Source organism: Macrotis lagotis, chromosome 6 (assembly GCF_037893015.1).
Source record: "Macrotis lagotis isolate mMagLag1 chromosome 6, bilby.v1.9.chrom.fasta, whole genome shotgun sequence".
In the NCBI taxonomy this organism is placed as follows: domain Eukaryota; kingdom Metazoa; phylum Chordata; class Mammalia; order Peramelemorphia; family Peramelidae; genus Macrotis; species Macrotis lagotis.
Genome location: NC_133663.1, coordinates 181,309,225 through 181,328,341, shown reverse-complemented (window position 1 = coordinate 181,328,341; position 19,117 = coordinate 181,309,225). Strand labels below are relative to the sequence as shown.

At 35.7% G+C, this 19,117-nt stretch overlaps 1 protein-coding gene across 1 annotated transcript in view; it reads right to left on the bottom strand.

Annotated features, from left to right (window-relative positions):
• The window catches only part of LOC141491273 (ATP-dependent (S)-NAD(P)H-hydrate dehydratase-like), a 57,468-nt gene that overhangs the window by 21,062 nt on the left and 17,289 nt on the right, over positions 1–19,117 (bottom strand). Inside the window, exons 4-6 of the mRNA XM_074192033.1 lie at positions 13,163–13,271; positions 884–934; positions 684–788 (exon numbers count right to left, since the gene is read on the bottom strand). Of these exons, the coding sequence (XP_074048134.1) occupies positions 684–788; positions 884–934; positions 13,163–13,271 (265 nt within the window). The remainder of the gene's footprint in view (positions 1–683; positions 789–883; positions 935–13,162; positions 13,272–19,117) is intronic.

The following is a 19,117-nucleotide window of genomic DNA, read 5'->3' as shown; positions in this document are numbered from 1 at the left end:
TGCCTCAGTTTCTTCATCTATAAAGCTGGAGTAGGAAAAGGCAAACCACTCTATTGTCTTTGCCAAGGAAATCACAAAGGAGTCATGAAGAGTCAGACACAACTAAAAAACACCTGAACAACAAAACAGAAAGATTGCATTAGATCTATCAAACCTCCATTCCTTCTTTGCAGAGATAGAAGGCTAAGAGTTAATACTACATAGGTTGGCAAATTTAGTAGATGTGTTATCTGGTTTTGATGAACTGATTTTTCTTTCATTCGTTGCTACAGTGGAGGGCTCAATGATTAGAGAAGGGAGGGATATATGTTAAAATAAAGATGATGTAAAAAAATTCAATAAAAATTTTAAATATGTCTGCTAAAATGTATAAAATATTACAATATTCATAATGTGAAGATTTATCCTGTCCTATATGATTTGTACAAAGGAATAAAAAAAGCTTAACATTCATTAAGAACATTTTTTAAAATGAAATTTCTCTTCTTGAAGATGAAAATAGAATATTATCTTGTAATTAAGGATCACAGGGCTAGAAAGGCCCTTTGACACCATCAGGTACAACCCTTTCTTCTTGCACTTGGGGAAACTGAAGAAGGAAGATAGCTTAATCAAGAACACACAACCAGCAAGTGACCTGGCTCTACTTTACATTGTCGCCTTCTCTCTGGTCAAAAACTCACCGTGGCTTCATAAAGTCTGCTGAACTCCATAGAGTTTGGTGTGAGAATTGCCCTCTGATAACCTTGAATAAGGGAAGGCTGCTGAGCAATGAGCCACAACCCATCCTATTAAAACAATAAACAGTTGTTTATTTGGTAGAATTTAAAAGAATTCCTCACAATAGAAAAGGAAATTAAAAGCAAGGAAAAACACTACTTACAGCATCAATGACCACGGGAATACCTTTGATCTTAGATTTTTCTATAATGCCCTAGAAGAAAGGAAATTTATATTAAGAAATTTATGATTCCTTTCCAAGTGAGCAAGAAGAAAATCTACCATTTTCTTTTAAGATGACAGGTTCTGAAAAGTTCTCAACTGAGGAGTGTCATACCGTCAACAAACTGTTCACACAAATTAAACCTCAAATCCAAAGCATTTGTAGGCATTGTTGAATTAAAAATTATAGAACAACTGTGGAAGTTAACTGTTCTCAAGAGAAGAAAATTGGCTGCTGTGAGCCAAAAACGCACCTGAATACTGTTAGTCCCTCAACTAAAAAAAGTAAATGTTTAAATCAATTAATCAGAGTTCAGAATGCCTGGTTATAAATGATGCCTACAAAAGCCTATCTAAACTCACACTGTAGCTAAAACACGATGTATTTTCACTGATAATGGCACCAAATGGTATCTCTGCAACACTAAATAACTGAAGTAGAGAAAAACAATAAAATTTTTAAAAAACTATTTCTAAAAATGTATTCTCTGCTCTATCAATTATGTAAAGTTAGGGGGCGGCTAGGTGGCGTAGTGGATAAAGCACTGGCCTTGGAATCAGGAGTACCTGGGTTCAAATCCGGTCTCAGATACTTAATAATTACCTAGCTGTGTGGCCTTGGGCAAGCCACTTAACCCCATTTGCCTTGCAAAAAAACCTAAAAAAAAAAAATTATGTAAAGTTAGCCTTAATTAAGAGGATAAGGAAGTAATGAAAATTATTTTAATTTATGAGGATTCTCAGTGGTTTTTTTTATTTCTGATTCTAGTTCAAAATGTATGGTTTTTCCTTACATGCTTCTCCATCAAGATTTCAATCATTTTTTGACTAAAAAAGGGGGATGAAGGTCTGGGGTGATGGGGAATGGAAACATTTTTCCTAGGCAAATGAAGAAGAATTAGAAAAGAGAACACATATGAGAAATAAAATTACTTGATGCATAATCAACTTAATTGAAAGCCAAAATACAAGAAAAAAGGAGGTTGAGTAAGAATATGCAGATTATACTCCTAAGAAGGATGAAAGGATATGGTGGAGATCCTCATTATCAGCTATCAGGTAGCAGGTCTGACATAGGACAGCATCAGCACTAGGCTGAGTAGAGTAGAGGGAACAAAGAGCCTTCTAGGCAACTGAATAAGGGCAATACTTGAAACCATCTATACAAAATGTTCCCAAATTAGATACTTATAAGTCAGAGCCTGGGGGAAAACATGAGCAATTACCTAATTCATCTGAGGAATCTGTGGCCCAGAGAGAGTAAATGATTTGCTATCGATTTGTTTGATGGGTTGGTTTATATGTGACAACAATAGTACTCAAGGTAGAAACAGTAAAGACACAATTTCCCCTGATTTCTTCCATAGACATAATATTGTTTCAGATAGTATTGCTATTTAGGTAGTATTGCAATTTCAGATAGTATTGCTAATTTTGTAAACATAATGGGACTGCTCAACATTTGGGTGGGTTCATTCTAAGAACCTTCCACAACACTTTCTGTCCATTTAGATGGCAAGTGTTAAGGTAATTTTATATCTCATTCACTTCCCTTAAATACAAAGGGCCTAACTCCAAAAATTCAATATTTATGTACAATTTATGGCTCTATTTATTCTCTCCATTTTTCAAGTCTTTTCTCTAATTCATTTTCCACATTGCTGCCATTAATGTTCCTAAAACAGTTCTGCTCAGGTTAATAATCTCCTTGTCAAAAATCTTCATCTCTCCTTAAAGCCTCCTAAGCTAAAGTCCAAATTCTTCCTCACCCTATAGTTTGTCCTCACTCTGCTCCTCCATCTTTCCCCATTCTTTCCTTCTAGCATTCCTTCTCTGGCTTCAAATTATCTTTCCTCCAAGTTAACCACAAGTTTGACAGTCAATCCCAGACTAGTAGTCAACCTCAAATCCCTTCTTGCTTATCAGTGTGTGTATATAGCTTATCAGCAGCTATATTTTGTCAAACTCAAGCTTGGTTGCCTCAACCATGGCCCATCTCTAAATTTTATGTGGCTAAATGCCACTGGACAGTTCCACATCCAATCACTGAGCTGACCACAAATATGATATTTAAAGTCAATTGTGTTTTCACTGTTTTTAGATGGCACAGTGGCTAGAACACAGAGGCTGGAGTCAGGAAGACCTGAATTCAATTCTGGTACTCAGACACTTAGTAGGACAAGTCACTTAACCCTTGTTTGCCAGGTAAGAAAATTTACCTGGCAGGGTTGTAAGGGTCAATTGGGATAACTGGAACAGTGGATAGAGTACTAGGCCTAGAGTTAGGAAGACTCATCTTCCCGAGGTCAAATCAGGCTCAGAAACTTACCAGCTGAATGACCCTGGGCAAGTCACTTAACCCTCTTTGCCTCAGTTTCTTCATCTATAAAATGAGTTGAAGGACATAACAAATCACTCCACTATCTTTACCATGAAAATCTCAAACGGGATTACAAAGCATTGGACAGACTGAAAAAAATTAAATAATAATGATAAACTATTATTATTATTATTATTATTATTATTATTATTATTAGCTTGTGACCCTGGGAAAGTTACCTAACTAACCACAGTGTGCCTCACTTTCCTCAACTGAAAATTGGGAATAAATAATAACATCTCTCATCCAGGTTACGAGGATTAAGTGAAATACTACAGGTAAAAGCACAGTGCCTCGCAGGCACAAAGAACACGCTTCATAGTTGATTCCTTTCCTTTCTTATGTGACAATCTTTTCACTCTTACTGAATCAACTTAATCATTCTCCACAGAAGTTGTTCCTGAGCATTCCAAATTCCAAGGAACTTATGATTGAAAAAATACTACCCACTTCTAGAGAGAGAACTTGAATGTGCATTGCAGAATAATTTTCTCACTTTAGTTTTCTTACTCTTTGAAAAAAAATATGGCTAATATGGAAATTTGTTTTGCACGATTTCACTAGTTTAATTGACAATATATTGTATGCTTTCTTAGTAGGTGGGGGTGGGAATCAGAAGAGGGGGAAAATTTTGAACTCAAAATGTATAAAGAAAAGAATTCTAAAATAAATTTAAAAAAATTTAAAAAGTCATTTGGCTATTTTCAAATCCCCTTTGCCTCTTACTCCCTCACCACAGGGGTCCTCCAAGTTTGTTTTCTGGGAGCCTAATTAGCTTTACAATGAGAAATTATTAACTTAATTTAGGACTGAGAATTTCAGAACAGACAACAGTTTAGCCATATATATATATATGTTTATTCTTCAATCTGTACCAATAATATAGTAACAATTATAATCTACTGAAAGCACATTAGAATATTATATTCAAAAGGTATAATTAATCAGGAGACTTCTTGTAATACAAGCTTCTTGAGACAGATCACAGCTAAATCCCATGATTGCTAGGTCTAAATTTGCTTCTTTACTACTTTCACCCATAGTACCTAATTCTGCTTTTTAGGAACAAAGTAGAAAGAACAAGGTTAATCCTTCCAAATTGACCCAAGAATTAAGCCTTATTCTAAATCTTCTCCAGGCTACATATTCCTAGTTTCTTCAACTCATTCTCAGATGGCATCATCTTGAAGTCCTTCCTTATTTACTTCCTCAGTTCACTCCCAGCTTATCACTGCTCTTCCTAAAATGTGATGACACCCACATAGGAGAATGGTATCTCAGATGTGCTAGTCTAGCTAGGGCAGCGTACAGGAGAATCACCACCACTCTACTGGAGCCTAAGATTGCACATTTTTTTGGTTTCCATTGCCCAACACTGCTAATGAATTTGCAATATCCTAAAAATCTGCAGACTTTTTCCCCTCCACAGATGAATTCCTGCCAAGACTACTGAAGTATGTGATCTTATATTCCTCCCTATTAAATTCCTTCCTTTTCAAGTCAATTCAACATTCTAGCCCTGTTGTGATTACTTTGGACTCTTGTCAGCCATCCTGTATAGCCTGTCATCTACAGATTTGATAAACAAGTTGTATGTACATCTGAGTCATTGATAAAAAGCAAAACCAGCACAAAATAAAGTATAGATACCTGGCACACTCCATTAGACACATCCTTCAAAGTTAAAATCAAACGATTCAAGACTATTCTTTGAATTTGGTCATTCAACCAGTTCTGAATCTAACTTTATTACTACCTAGCCTAAATCTCTCTATCTCATCCAAAAGAATAAGATTAAAAGACAGTCAAATGCTATGCTAAATAAAATGTGGGTAATCCATACTTGGAGCATTCCCCAATTAACCTAAGGCAGAGAGGTGATGCAGTGGGTGGGAATTAGGAAAACTCATCTTCATATTAGTTCAAATCTGCCCTCAGACAACTGTGACTCTGAGCAAGTCATTTAACCATTTTTGCCTCAGTTCCTCATCTATAAAATGATCTGGAGAAAGAAATGGCAAACCATTTCAGTATCTTTGCCAAGTAAACTCCAAATGGGATCATAAAGAGTCAGACACACCTGAACAGCAAACCTGATCAACCAGTCCAAAAACACTGTCTCAAAAAAATTTTGTTTGGTCAAGTGTGACCCACTCCAGGTGAAACCAGACTGATATTCCTAAAGGTCAAGTCACTCTCATACTGGAAAATTTTCAATGGTTACCTTCTGCCTCTAGGACAAATCCCTTTTCACCATTTCAAATCTGCTAGTAGTTTACCTCTCCAGGTTTGCTGCACATTGCATTCAATATTCCAACCAAAGTGGCCTACCTGTTGTTCCCTGAGCTTAGCACTTCATCTTCCTCCTTTTTAACTTTGCATCATCTGTTCTAATGCCTGGAATGTATTCCCTCCACACCTCTATCTCTTACAATATAAAGTTTCCAGGGATCTGTGCTTGATTTTGTGTTGGTTGTGCTTTTTTATCAATGACTAGGCTCAACTCCTATGACATCACCAACAAAACATCTTTCTCCATCTTTCTCTCTTCAAATTATCATGGCTATACTTCTTGTTTATATCCCTGGCAGAGAGGCTTGCTGAAAGACTGTTGTATTCCCTTCAAAAGAAGAACATAAGCTCCATGAGGGCAGGTACTATTTTTTATTTTGTCTCTGGATCACAGATCCTTACCTGCTGTATTGACAAAGTAAAACAACATTTTCCATTCCAAACTTCCATTCCAAACTCTAATGAGAATGAAGATGTGTTTTATTATCTGTTTTAGGGACCAAGATTTGTTTTTAAAACTATTCTTATAAGATTATGACTTGTTTGTACATTCATCTTTAATCATTTGGCTTAAAAACATCTTATCTATATGTATTTTTAAAATGGATTTAGGAGGCGAATCCAAGGTGACACAGTGATAGCAAGCAGGGCAGTGAATTCTCCTTCTCAAACTTCTCCAATCAGATCTAAAAAAATAAACCAGATGGAATCCTGACGAAGAAATCCAGAACAAGTTCCATGAGTCATTTGTCCAGAACATCTTGGCAGAAAGACAGGAAGGTCTGCTGACACTATAGACAGGTAGGAACAAGAGTACATAAGACATGGTAGCCCCCAGGGAGAGAGAGGCACCTGGGCAAGAAACGCCTCAAACACATACCTAGGCACTGTGATGAGAACCGGCAGCCTTGCCACTCTTTCCCCTGGTCCAGGTCCCACATATAGGTCAGATTGAGAAGAGGACCAGGGTGGGAGAGTGGTGTTTGCAGGTACCCTGGGGCTGGGTTTGAAGAAAGGAGGAAGTTCAGAAGTTAGTGGCAGTGGTGGAGTGGCACAAGGTAGGTTCTCAATTTCAGCATCTAACCCAACCTAGAAAGGAATAACCAGGGTAGGAATCCCAGACCAAAGGAGGGTCCTACAATTCAGTCTCTCTGGGTCACCAGAGTTTTCTGTTAACTGAAAAAGGTTGAGCCCAGCAGCAGTTCACATTTGCAGAAACATAAACCCAGGTCAGGAACTTGAAGAGCCCCAGGAGAACAAGCTATCAGGCCTTACCCTGAATCAGACCACTTTGGGACCACTGAAAAGCTTGCTGCTCCCCAGTCTTTCCCTGAGATCCCAGAAGGCTACAATACTCAAGAGCCCAAGAAAGCAGCAACTGGACCAGCACAAAGCCTTCCCTCCAGAAGTGTCATAGAGCCCTACTCTAATATCAAATTTGATGTAGGGAAGTAGGCTAGAAAAATGAGGATATTAAAAAAAAGTAAATTTTAAAATTTTAAAAAGTAACTCGTCATATGGTGGCAGAGACACTTAAGACACAATCTTAGGAAAAGAAAATGACAAGAAAACATCTACAAGCAATGTCTCAAGAGAAAAATGCAACTTGAGCACAAACTCAACTCAAATTCCTGGAACAGATGATGTAGGGGTAAAAGAAAGTTTAAAACTATTTTCACAAATGGAATGAGACTACCTGAGGGGGAAAAATCAGGATGGAAGAAAGCACTGAAAAGAAGATTGAAAGCTTGGCACAAGATGGACAGAACCTTCCTAAGCCACAAACTCCATGAAAAGGTGAATGGACCAAATAGAAGCCAATGATCCATGAAGCATATTTGTAATAGGTTCTCAACAGAAGTGGAGGTGGGGGGAAGGAGAATGGGGGGGAGGTGAATTTTAGCTGATTAAAAGAAAATGACTTATGATTATGTCAAATTGAGGATTTTTTTTTATTGCTTTCTCAATGGGGAGGGAGAAATGGGCTGTTTTGAAAACAAAATAATTTATAAATATAAAAATAAAACTTATAAATAAATAAGGACATGAGCAGTAAAGATCTCCTGAGACAAATCCCTGGATCTTCCAACACCAGATTTGTTTCTCTTTAGAAATTTAAAAAAATTTTAAAAAGATCTTTCCAACCCTCTTTAATTTAGTCTTACCTAAATTATTTTGGAAGAAACCTACTCTCTTAAAATAAAGGGTGGAGATTTCATCTTGCCTGGCTTTCCTCTCCTTCTTAAGTACAAATTCTAAGACGGCATGGTCACTTCCCCACAAAAATCCTACCATTTTTACATCAACAACCTATTACTTTGTGGCTACCATAAAAAAAAATTAGGATGTAGCAACAGTTGGTGAATAACTGTCTCTTCCAAATCCTTCAGCAAGAACTGGTCTACTTAATTCTAGGATTATTGCTGATAAGGATATTATAAGGGGTCAGAGTCAACAAATGATGGCCCAATAATTTGTCATTATATCCAACTAAACTAACAACACACTGAGTCAGTGACATAATCTTTCAACCATCATGATTCCAATTATGAGTCTCCCTGGGTGTTCTAACAGAGAGGCCTTTCTCAGTTCTATTTACAGAAGGTACAGTATGACTAGTTTCTTGGTTTCTACTCTTTTTTCCCCCCATGATCTGCTAAACCTAGAAAAGCCTGTCCCTTAAATAACAAATAACCAAAGAGTGCCAAGTACTAGATGATAGAAAGCTACAATATAGACTCATGATATGCTCTAGCAAAACCCACCATGCTGTTCACAAATGGGAATTCCCCAGTGAGAACTCTACCCCCATTTCCCTACCCCACCATGAGACCAGAATTCATCACCTCTAAACTATTATTAAATTCTATTTTTTAGTAAGTGGATAAAATGTAAAGCATCTGAATGGTACCACCTGACAAGCTACTTATACTCACCATGCTAATTCCACATCCCTTCAAAACCAGTAGACTCTTCAATGCCTCTAATTTGCACAACGTGTCATCCAGTGCTACTTTTAAATTGTGTTTGATTGCCTCTCAAATTATTTATCCTGAATGCACCCACTGCTGGCTCATTAATCACTCCCTATTCTCTCAGCCCTTTTTAAAAAGAAATGAATAGCTACTCATTTCACCACCAAGGCTTCTATTATCACAGCTTCTTATTTCAGAATTGAACCATCACCTCCTTCTCAAAAACACAGATATTCTGTTCACAATCCTAATCCTCCTTCCTGCTCTCTCAATTGATGTCTAGAGTCTATATGTTGTGGCTCTTTTCTGTTCCCTACTTCCAGGTCTAAACAACAAATCCTTTCCCTGATAGCATCCCAAATTTGGGCATTTTCATGAACATAAATTGATTTGTTTTGGCAACCAGAGTGGCAGCAGCACATGACGATCACAAGTTTCAGTGTTCTATGCATTACTGTAGCAACACAACATTATGCATAAATATAATGACCTATTTGCAAAGAACATTTAACTTGAGGTACATTTATTCTTTCAAAATTAATGATCACTGAATGGGGTCAATATCGAATGTGTAATATCTAACTGCAACAAAAAGAAATTTAAGCTCATATGAATCAATTAAAATACCAGTAGATCATTTGTTTTTGTTACTACTGATTGTTAGTGATAATTAAATAGGCAGTCTGGGAAGTTAAAAGATGAAAAACAATTCATTATAGGAAAAAAGGCAGACTGGAAAATGACAAAAGAGCTATTTAAAAGGAAATTTTGAACAGCAGATAATTTATGATCTTATCTACTGTTCTGATTTATAATCACAATTAGTCTGAACTAGACACACACCTCTCATTTCCCTGCTTTTGACTTGTCCCATGTTCTCTTCCAGTTATCATGGTGTGTGTGTGTGTGTGTGTGTGTGTGTGTGTGTGTATGTATTTAATAAAAATGGTTCTTTAAATTGTTTTTTCAAATCAGAGATTTTATATGTTCATGGAAAACTGAAAGGACTGAAAAGAAAAACACTACTTTCCAGCTGCCAACCTAAGTCTATCATGGTTCTAAATTAGATCTATGTAATGGCATCTACTGATCTAGTTATTAAACTGAAACAAGATTGTTTAAAGCTATTGTAAACAAATTCTATTAAAACATTTAAATGGATTTTGTCTATTTTAATCCCTGATGAAATATATAACATAGGAAGCTAAGAGTTGATAGAAACTCTGTGCTGGTTGGTGATGAATTTAAATTGAGTTCTTTTATCATCAAAGAAAGAAAAAAGACTACTCAGATTCACAGGAAAGCAAGAAAATCCTGAACATTGAGAAATGGGGGAACTCTTGTTCTGTGGTAGAACAATAAGAGTTCTCTTTTTCATTTCTAAAGGCCATCAACCAACCAGGATTTATTAAGTTTCCATTGTGTACATTGTGTCATGCACTGGAGATTAAAAAAAAAAAAGGAAAGCAGACTCTTCCCTCAAGGAGTTTATATTCTAACAGGGAAAATAAATGTACAAATATAAATTATATATAGAATGCTATGTATATAGATCTTACATATTTACATAAATATCACATATATACACACACATATATGAGGGAAATGTTGCTGAACCAGTAAGATTTTGTAAATAACTGAATATGTGGGGTGAGAGAGAGACTGAGGACAGATAAATTTGCCAATTTGGAGATGTGTGTACATTCACACACACACACACATATATTTATATGTGTATGCATACATACATGCACACATGAATGCATATACACACAAATATACAGACATACACAAAAATTCATGGTAGATAAATACAAAGTTGACAGGAAAAGAGGGTACTATCAGGAAAGGCAAGGGTAATCATTAAATGCTTCATGTAGAAGGGAATGAGACAGAGGGAAGGAGAGAGCTAATTCCAGGGATAGCAGAATGGCCAACTGAAAGGCATACAGCAAATAGAATAGAGAAGGCAAGTTTAGCTAGATCAGAAAATACAGAAAATAGGGGTAATGTATAATGAAGCTGGAAAGATTGCTGGTAAGGGCAGTTGTGAAAAACTGAAAAAAACAAATTGTATTTGATCATAGAAGCAACAGGTCATTGAGATTAAACGAAATCCATGCCTATGGAAAAATATCACTTTGGCAGTTGTGTGGAATATGAAGTGGAGTAGGGAGAAACTTGTAGCTGGGAAGTCACTGCAAAAGTCAAGACAAGAGAGGCAATAAGAAGTACTGAACTAGGGTGGTGGCTTTATGAACAGAAGAAAAAAGTCTAGATGAAATAACTGAATATGTGAGGTGAGGATAGGTAAATTTGCTAATTTGGAGACTGGAAGAATGATGGTCCTCAACAGAGATAGGGAAGTCTGAAAGAGGGTAAACTTTAGGTGGAAGATAATGAAGTGTGTTTTGGACATGATGAGTTTAAGATGTCTTAGGGACACCCAATTTGAAATGTCTGCTAGGTAGCTGGAGATGTGAGACTGGAGACTGAAGCTCTGGGAGAGACAGCCTAGAAATATAGTTCTGTGAATCATCTTCAGAGATGATAATAATGAAATCCACAAGAACTGATGAGGTCATACAGAGAGGATATAAAAAGAGACTAAGGCCCTGGTTTGGATACACCCACAGTTTAAGATGATAAACCAGCAAAGGAGACTGAGGATCAGTTACGTGGGAGGAAACCCAAGAGAGAAGACAGCATTCAGAAGGAGAGAGTATGCAATATTATCAAAGGCAACAGAGAGGTCAAGAGGAAGGAGAACTGAGAAAAGACCAAGACATCTGAAAAGTATGAAATTGGTGGTGATCTTGAATACTGAGACTGGAGGACCAATTGCAAAGGCCTGAAGAGTGAAAGAGAAGTGAACCAAAAGGGAGCTCAAACTCATAAATACACAATACCATTTCCTCATATATTCTTTTTTTTTTGTTGTTTTGTTTTTTTGCAAGGCAAATGGAATTAAGTGGCTTGCCCAAAGCCACACAGCTAGGTAATTATTAAGTGTCTGAGACCGGATTTGAACCCAGGTACTCCTGACTCCAAAGCCAGTGCTTTATGCACTGCACCACCTAGCCACCCCACAGATTAATATATGTTCTTTATAGCTATATACTTATATAATACATATATATATATACACACATACATACACACACACACAAAGTATATATGTCTCTTGCCAGAGACAAAACTGTACTAAAACATGTAAATTTATATGTACTGCAATGTAAATATATGATATACAAACACACATACATATATAAAAAGAGAGGTTGAGAGCATTTTTAAAAAATATCTTTTTATACTATTCTTTTTATGCTTTTTAATACTATTCTTTATTATACTCTGAAAATTGGAGCCCTGTAGACCACTATCAGTACCTATGGGCCTAGACCTGCTGACTGATTTCCAGAAAGGAAGAGGAGCTTTAGCTGGCTACAGGATCTGGTCAATGGAAGTCCTAAAGAGACTCAAAAGGAAGCATGAAACCTGTGACCCAGACAATTTTTCATTCTTCTGATAGGTACCACTGAATTTGGATTTGAAATCCAAAACTGAGTTCTAATGGACAAAAGAAGGATTTTCATAAATGCTTTTAAAAACTCCTTCCAATCCATAATCCTGATATATTGTACACTGGTCCCTTTTCTCCATTCTATAGTGTAGCCTAACTTGACTTCTTTTGCTTAAAGCACATGACACCCCTCTTATCTCCATGCCTTTGCCCAAGTTCCTCTCAAGCTTGGAAGGCACTCCACCCTTCTTTTTACCTCTTAGAATTCCTAGTTTTTTCCAAAGCTTAGCTTAAATACTGCCTATAAAACCTTTCCTGATTCTCCCTAGGTCCAAGTGCCTTTCACCAAAATTACTTTCTTACAATTTATATATCTATATATGGTTTCTCCTTATAGAAAATTACCAGCTTGAGGGCAAGGATAGGAAAACACTTGGCATTTGATCTTCTTCCCCCAAAGCTTTTCTTCATAGGCAGCATCATTATAAAGGTTACATATATCATATAGATATACACATAGAGCACATCCATCTCTCTGGAATTCTTTCTTATTGATATGAAGAATATATGTAGAGGTGGTATTAAGTCATGATAATTCATAATAATAAATCCTTTATTTACAGAACATATTAACTTAGGTCATTTGTGCTTTAAATATTTTCCAAGTTTATCTACTTAGTAAGAATGAAAATTTAAGAAGTGACTCACTTGGATCTTTGAAGTTCTCAAGTTTAAGGTACATGTAAAATGTAAAAATGACCTTGCATTTTTTAAAGGACTGAGTTGTGCTTCTTTTCTGCTTATATTCAAAAAAATTATATTTTCTGCTTATAGTCACACATATCATTAGTAAAATACATACATCATTATTATAATAATTCAGAACTATTTCTTCAATTATTAAATTATCATTTTTATTTCACACAATGCTGAACAATGGCAAGACACTTTTAACACTAAAAATAAGAAAAATAAAAAAGTTTTGACTTTAGTGTAGAGCATTAAAATTCATGATGATTAAAAGAGAAAACCAACAATTCAATACATTACCTTAGCATTCTCTAGTAGTGCATCATCTCTGCCTAAGCCTGGTCCTATGACAATGGTATGTAATCTGGGTAACCACTTCTCAACTTCATGAACAGCATTAGGACTATCACTAAATAGGGGGAAAAAATACAAAATGATTTACATTTGTAACTCTTTAGAATATAATTTTAGCTATTAAAGTCCTAAAATGATCCTTCGTTTTAGAATACAAGTGACTAAAAGGCCAAAAAAATTGGAGTTAGGACCCAAATGACATAGTATATTTCTAACAACACAAGGTCAGACTATGGAAGGTGGGAGGGGTTCATCACCAAAAACTTGGGTGAAAGGTGATAAATTTCTGTTCACATGAACTCATGAAGACCTGCTAATCGGGTCTATAATCTGCATCACTGAAGGAAATGTAAAAACAGAAGAAATCAGAGATATTCTAAGTACTTTAGCAATTCAAAATTTTCATATTAAATATTGAAACAAGATTAGAGCAAGAAATTGCTGACAATTTTACAATTACTTTTGCTTTCTGAGAATTAAACTAAATTAATTTTAAGTTAAAAGTTAAGAGCACAGGGTGACTAGGTGGTGCAGTGAATACCCACCCTGGAGTCAGGAGTACCTGGGTTCAAATCTGGCCTAAGATGCTTAATAATTACCTAGCTGTGTAGCCTTGGGCAAGCCACTTAACACCATTTGCCTTGTAAAAAAAAAAACTAAAAAAATACTGTGGCATATGTATGTCATGGAACACTATTGTTCTATTAGAAACCAGGAGGGATGGGAATTCAGGGAAGCCTGGAAGGATTTGCATGAACTGATGCTGAGTGAGATGAGCAGAACCAGAAAACATTGCACACCCTAATAGCAACATGGGAGTGATGATCAACCTTAATGGACTTTCTCATTTCATCAGTACAACAATCAGGCACAATTTTGGGGTGTCTGCAATGGAGAGTACAATCTTTATCCAGATAAAGAATTGTGGAGTTTGAACAAAGACCAAAGACTATTACCTTTAATTTAAAAAAAATCATTATCTTACTTTGTAATTTTGCTATCTCTTATACTTTATTTTTCTTTCTTAAGGATATGTTTTCTCTCTCATCACACTCAACTTGGATCTATGTATACCATGGAAACAATGTAAAGACTAACAGACTACCTTCTTTGTGGGAGCGGGGGGGTGGCGAGGGGGTGGAGGAAAGCAAGATTAGGGGGAAAATTGTAAAACTCAAAATAAATAAAAATCTTTCTTTTATAAAAAAATAAGTTAAGAGCATCATCTGTCACAGTTGAGTCTTTAGGAAAATGGTATATAATCTGAGTGTTGCTGTTCTTCAGTCTCATTTCAGTTATGTCCAGCTCTTCGTGATTCCATTTGGGGGATTTCTTGACAAAGATATTGGAGTGGTTTGTCATTTACTTCTTGACCAGGGTTACACTAGTTAAGTCTGAGGCCACATTTGAAGTCCTGACTCTAGGCCCAACACTTTAACTGCTGTGCCTCCTAGTACTAAGTACTTATTAAGCACCTACTGTGCTAGAATGTAGAAATATAAATATTAACAAGAGAATAATTCCTGCTTTCAAGGGATATATTGGCCATCAATCATACTGCTTGTTTGCTTCTTGGATAACTTTATACAAGGGTTCTGGGTGATGGAGATAGCACGATCCGGTGGGAAAAGGCTAGTTCTGATGTCAGAGGCTTTCTACCAACTAGCACAGTGCCCAGCCTCTAGTGGATGCTTTTAAAATGTTTATTGATTGACTGACTAATAAACGTGGGTTTAAAAGCATCTACGGTGGCTGCTTAGCAACCTTTGGGCAAGTTGCTGACCTATAATGACAGGTTATGTTCTAGAGCCTCGGAAGACCCTTCTAGCCCTAGATTAATTCAATGTATCTCTTCCAATAAGATTTCCTGAGCCAAATCATATTGTAAATGCACTTTGTAAGAAAATCATTATTTAAAGAGAGCTAAAATGAATTCTTCAGTTGAAGGAAAAAAATCCTTGTGTAGAGCATTCTGTCCTTTCCTAAAGGTTTTCACATCCAACCTTCATTTGACTGAATTACAGAATCTTACAAAACTGTCACCTAATAGCAACAGATAATCATCTAGTCACAACCTGAACAAGTCTCATAACAGGGAACTTACTGATTTATTAGAATTTGTTAGATTTATTTAAAGTTTACTAAAATAATTTTATTTAATTAGAATTTATAAATGATTAAAATAACTATTAGAAATATTGTGTTATAATTTATTAGAACATTACTTATTTTATTAGAATTTATGATTAGAAGTAAATCATTATGAGTTATTTGAATTTAATTTATTAGAATTTATCAATTTAGAAATAAATTTATCAGAGTTAATATTTTTTTCATATATTTTGTTTTTCCAATTACACACAACAGTAGTTTTCACCATTCACTCTTCTTGTAAGATGAGTTTTACACTTTTCTCTCTCCCCCTTTCCACTGACAGAATGCAATCCAATGCAATCCAACAGGGGCTCCACCTGTGAAACTCTGCTAAACATAGATCCACACCAATCATGTTGTGAAAGAAGAATAAAATCCAAACAGAAGGAAATCTAAAAATAAACTAAAAGGTAATTTGTCAACAACTAAATCTACATTAGTAGGATCCTAGGATTTGGAAAGAGCCTTGGAAAACACCTAGACCAAACCACATTCTACAACAACTACCATCATTTTATAGATGAACACAATGATCAGAGAAAGTAACATGTCCAACATCAAACTAAACCAGGATTTAAACCCAGGGTCTCTCACTACAGATCTAGGGTCCTTTTCTACTGTGTGCTGGACTTGAACTCACCTTTTCCTGGCTTAGAGACCAGCTCTCTTTCCACTTAATTCTTTCTCTTAATAGAATATAAGGAAGATCAAATATGCAAAATTCTCTAGTAGTATCTATCATAATACCATGTTATTTAACTTTGTTAGTTTCCAAAATTCAATCACAAGAAAAGCAAGACAAAACTCCTTACATATCCTTTAAAACTGTTTTAAGCATGTAAAAAATTTCAGAGTTCTTTTAATGACCCCCAAGTTTCTCTCAGAAACAAAAGGCCCACTATTCTAATTCCAGTGCTCTTCTGGGATTGTATGGGTCCCAAGTCCCAACACATTCCAAATATCTGAAGAAATAAAATCAAAGGTTGCCCGAAGGGCAATGAAGAGGTGCATGGTAGTTATCTGTAGGGTGCAACCCATTATCAATGAGGATTTATGAAGAGGTGGCAAAATGGACATCATCAAAGAAACATATGAACAAAAAAGAAAGATAGTTTGGTCACACAGTGAGAGCATGAATGAACCACCTACATGATCCAGAAATATCCTTGTCACCAAAAGAAATTCAGAAAGATGCACAGAACATTAGTGGACCCCACTGTGGCAAACTTATGGAAAAAGAAAAGAAATTACACAGGATGGGCAGGCACGGGTAGGTTATAACCTGTAGATCTGTGTCACTATGGGAAGTCATTGAAGAGATCCAAATATTTGAGTAAGGCAGTAACCTTTCTTGGTTACTACAGAAGAGACACTTTAACAAATACTAGATAGGTTTTTTTGTTGGTTTAAATTCAAATTAATTTATTGTGTCTTCTTCCCACTGCATCAGCTTCTTTCTGCTGAAAAATCTTATTTCTTAAAACTCTCCCAACACTTATTGGGAGGCAAAATAAATTTCCATTCTTAGCCATATCCAAAAATGTTTATCTCATTATGGACTGCAGAATGTGGGTGGTGGAAGTCATTTTCATTGTGATATGAATTTTACCTTAGATTTCTTATTAGGGTGGTCTCAGAGAGGCACTTTTATTATTATTTTTAGCATTCCAGGAAGGAAGAACATCAAAACTCAAATTTGAATAAAATTTATAGACTGAAAAATGCTTTGTGCATCAGGAGTACTACAGGCAAACTCATCTAAGCATGAATGTTAGATTAAATCCACATACAATAAACTGTATTATGGCATTACCTGATGTTAGCTTTGAAAGAGCCTTCAGCAAGGGCCTGAGGACCAAATCTTTGGGTGTTTTTGTTTTCTGAAGAGAGATCAGAATGGCTTTCACATTTTTAAGTACAATAAAAGTTTATTTAAAGATGTAAAAACTGATCTTGTCTAATTGATATCCAAATAAGAATCTTTTCAACAATTTATCCTGACAAGTGATCACCCAGTCTTTCCTTGAAAGCTTACAATAATGGGTTCCTACAACTTCCTGAGGCCATTTTTGGATAGCCCTATGGAAAACATACAACAGATTATTAAGGCATAAGCAACAAATAGAAACCAAGACTTGGGATTTCAATGGTATACAAAAAAAAAAAAAAAACGTCCCCACTGTCTCTCAAACTTTTAGCCCCACAATGAGTGATTATGTGACTTACTTGAGAGTCACAATAACAGAATGAGTCAGAAACAGCAATAGAACTCAGGTTTTTCTGGTTTAGAGGTAGTTCTCTATCCATTACAAAATGCTGCCTCTCTTAATAGAAAAAGGAAGATCAAATATGCACAATTCTGGCTCAAATTATGCCTATAATGAGTATTATCCCTGATTACATCTGCAATGTAGGGAAACAATAATTTAGTTTTTTGTGTATCTTCTCTCTTCTCAAAGAATAACTTTCCTAAAACCTTCTTTGAGCGGCTTTGTATGCTATTTCATTTAATTATGAAATGTAGTTGTCTTTATATTCAAAATGCCATTAAACAAATAAATATATAAAAAACACTGAATAATACCCCCCAAGAGAAATAAATTATAATGTGAATGATTAGACTGGGTTGCCCATACTTCTACAGAGAAGACTAATTGGTTAAGTAAGAAATCCTACAGTTAATTGGAGACATTAGTAACTGTAATAAATGAAAATCTCTTTGTAGTTCCACAATTATGTTAGACTGCCACAAAGAAGCTTATGGGTTTCCCAAACTAAGAAACAGTACAGCTATAATTGTTCTTTCCCCTCATCCTCAACACATCCAGAATTACCTTAAAGGTGATCATTTTCAATCCAAGCTGTCTACATGTTAATTATCATCTTTAATTACCATAGAAATTTTAACTCTAAGGATGGCTTCCTTCATTTTGTTATCCAGCACAGACTGCTGGTATTTGCTTGGGAAATGCAAATTAATCTTATTTCATACAATGTAAAACATAATTAAGAAGAAAGATTTGTTAACATGAAACCATAATATACAACATAAAGGGAAGAAAATCTGTGATCATTCTTGCTGCGTATGCCATTGGGGTTATCAACCTAAGGTCCAGAAAAATATTTGTGTTAATTTGATAGTTGTATTTCAATATCATTGGTTTCCTTTGTAACCTAAGTATTTATTTTTATACATTTAAAAATATCGTTCTGAGAAGGGGTTCATACAAAGGTTTCATCACAAAGTCAACTTCTGACCCAATTCCCTGCATTAATGATTTCTACACTGATTTTTGTTGCATGCTCATTCCTCAAATAACTCAACTAATCTTTTTTATTTTTATTTTTTTAGGTTTTTGCCAGGCAAATATGGTTAAGTGGCTTGCCCAAGGCCACACAGCTAGGTAATTATTAAGGATCTGAGACTGGATTTGAACCCAGGTACTCCTGACTCCAGGGCTGGTGCTTTATCCACTGTGCCACCTAGCCACCCCCTTACCTAATCTTTTTAAAGTGTTTTTGTATCTATTTCACATAAAAGTGGGGTAGCTATGTGATATAGAGGATAGAGCACTAAGCCTGGAATCAGGAAAATCCAAGTCCAAATCCGGCCTCATAAACTCACTGCTGTGTGACCCTCTCAGTTTCTTAACCTCTCAGTTTCTCACCTATAAAATGATATAGAGTAGAAATGGCAAACCACTTCATTATCTTTGCCAAGAAAAACCCAATGAGATCATGAAGAGC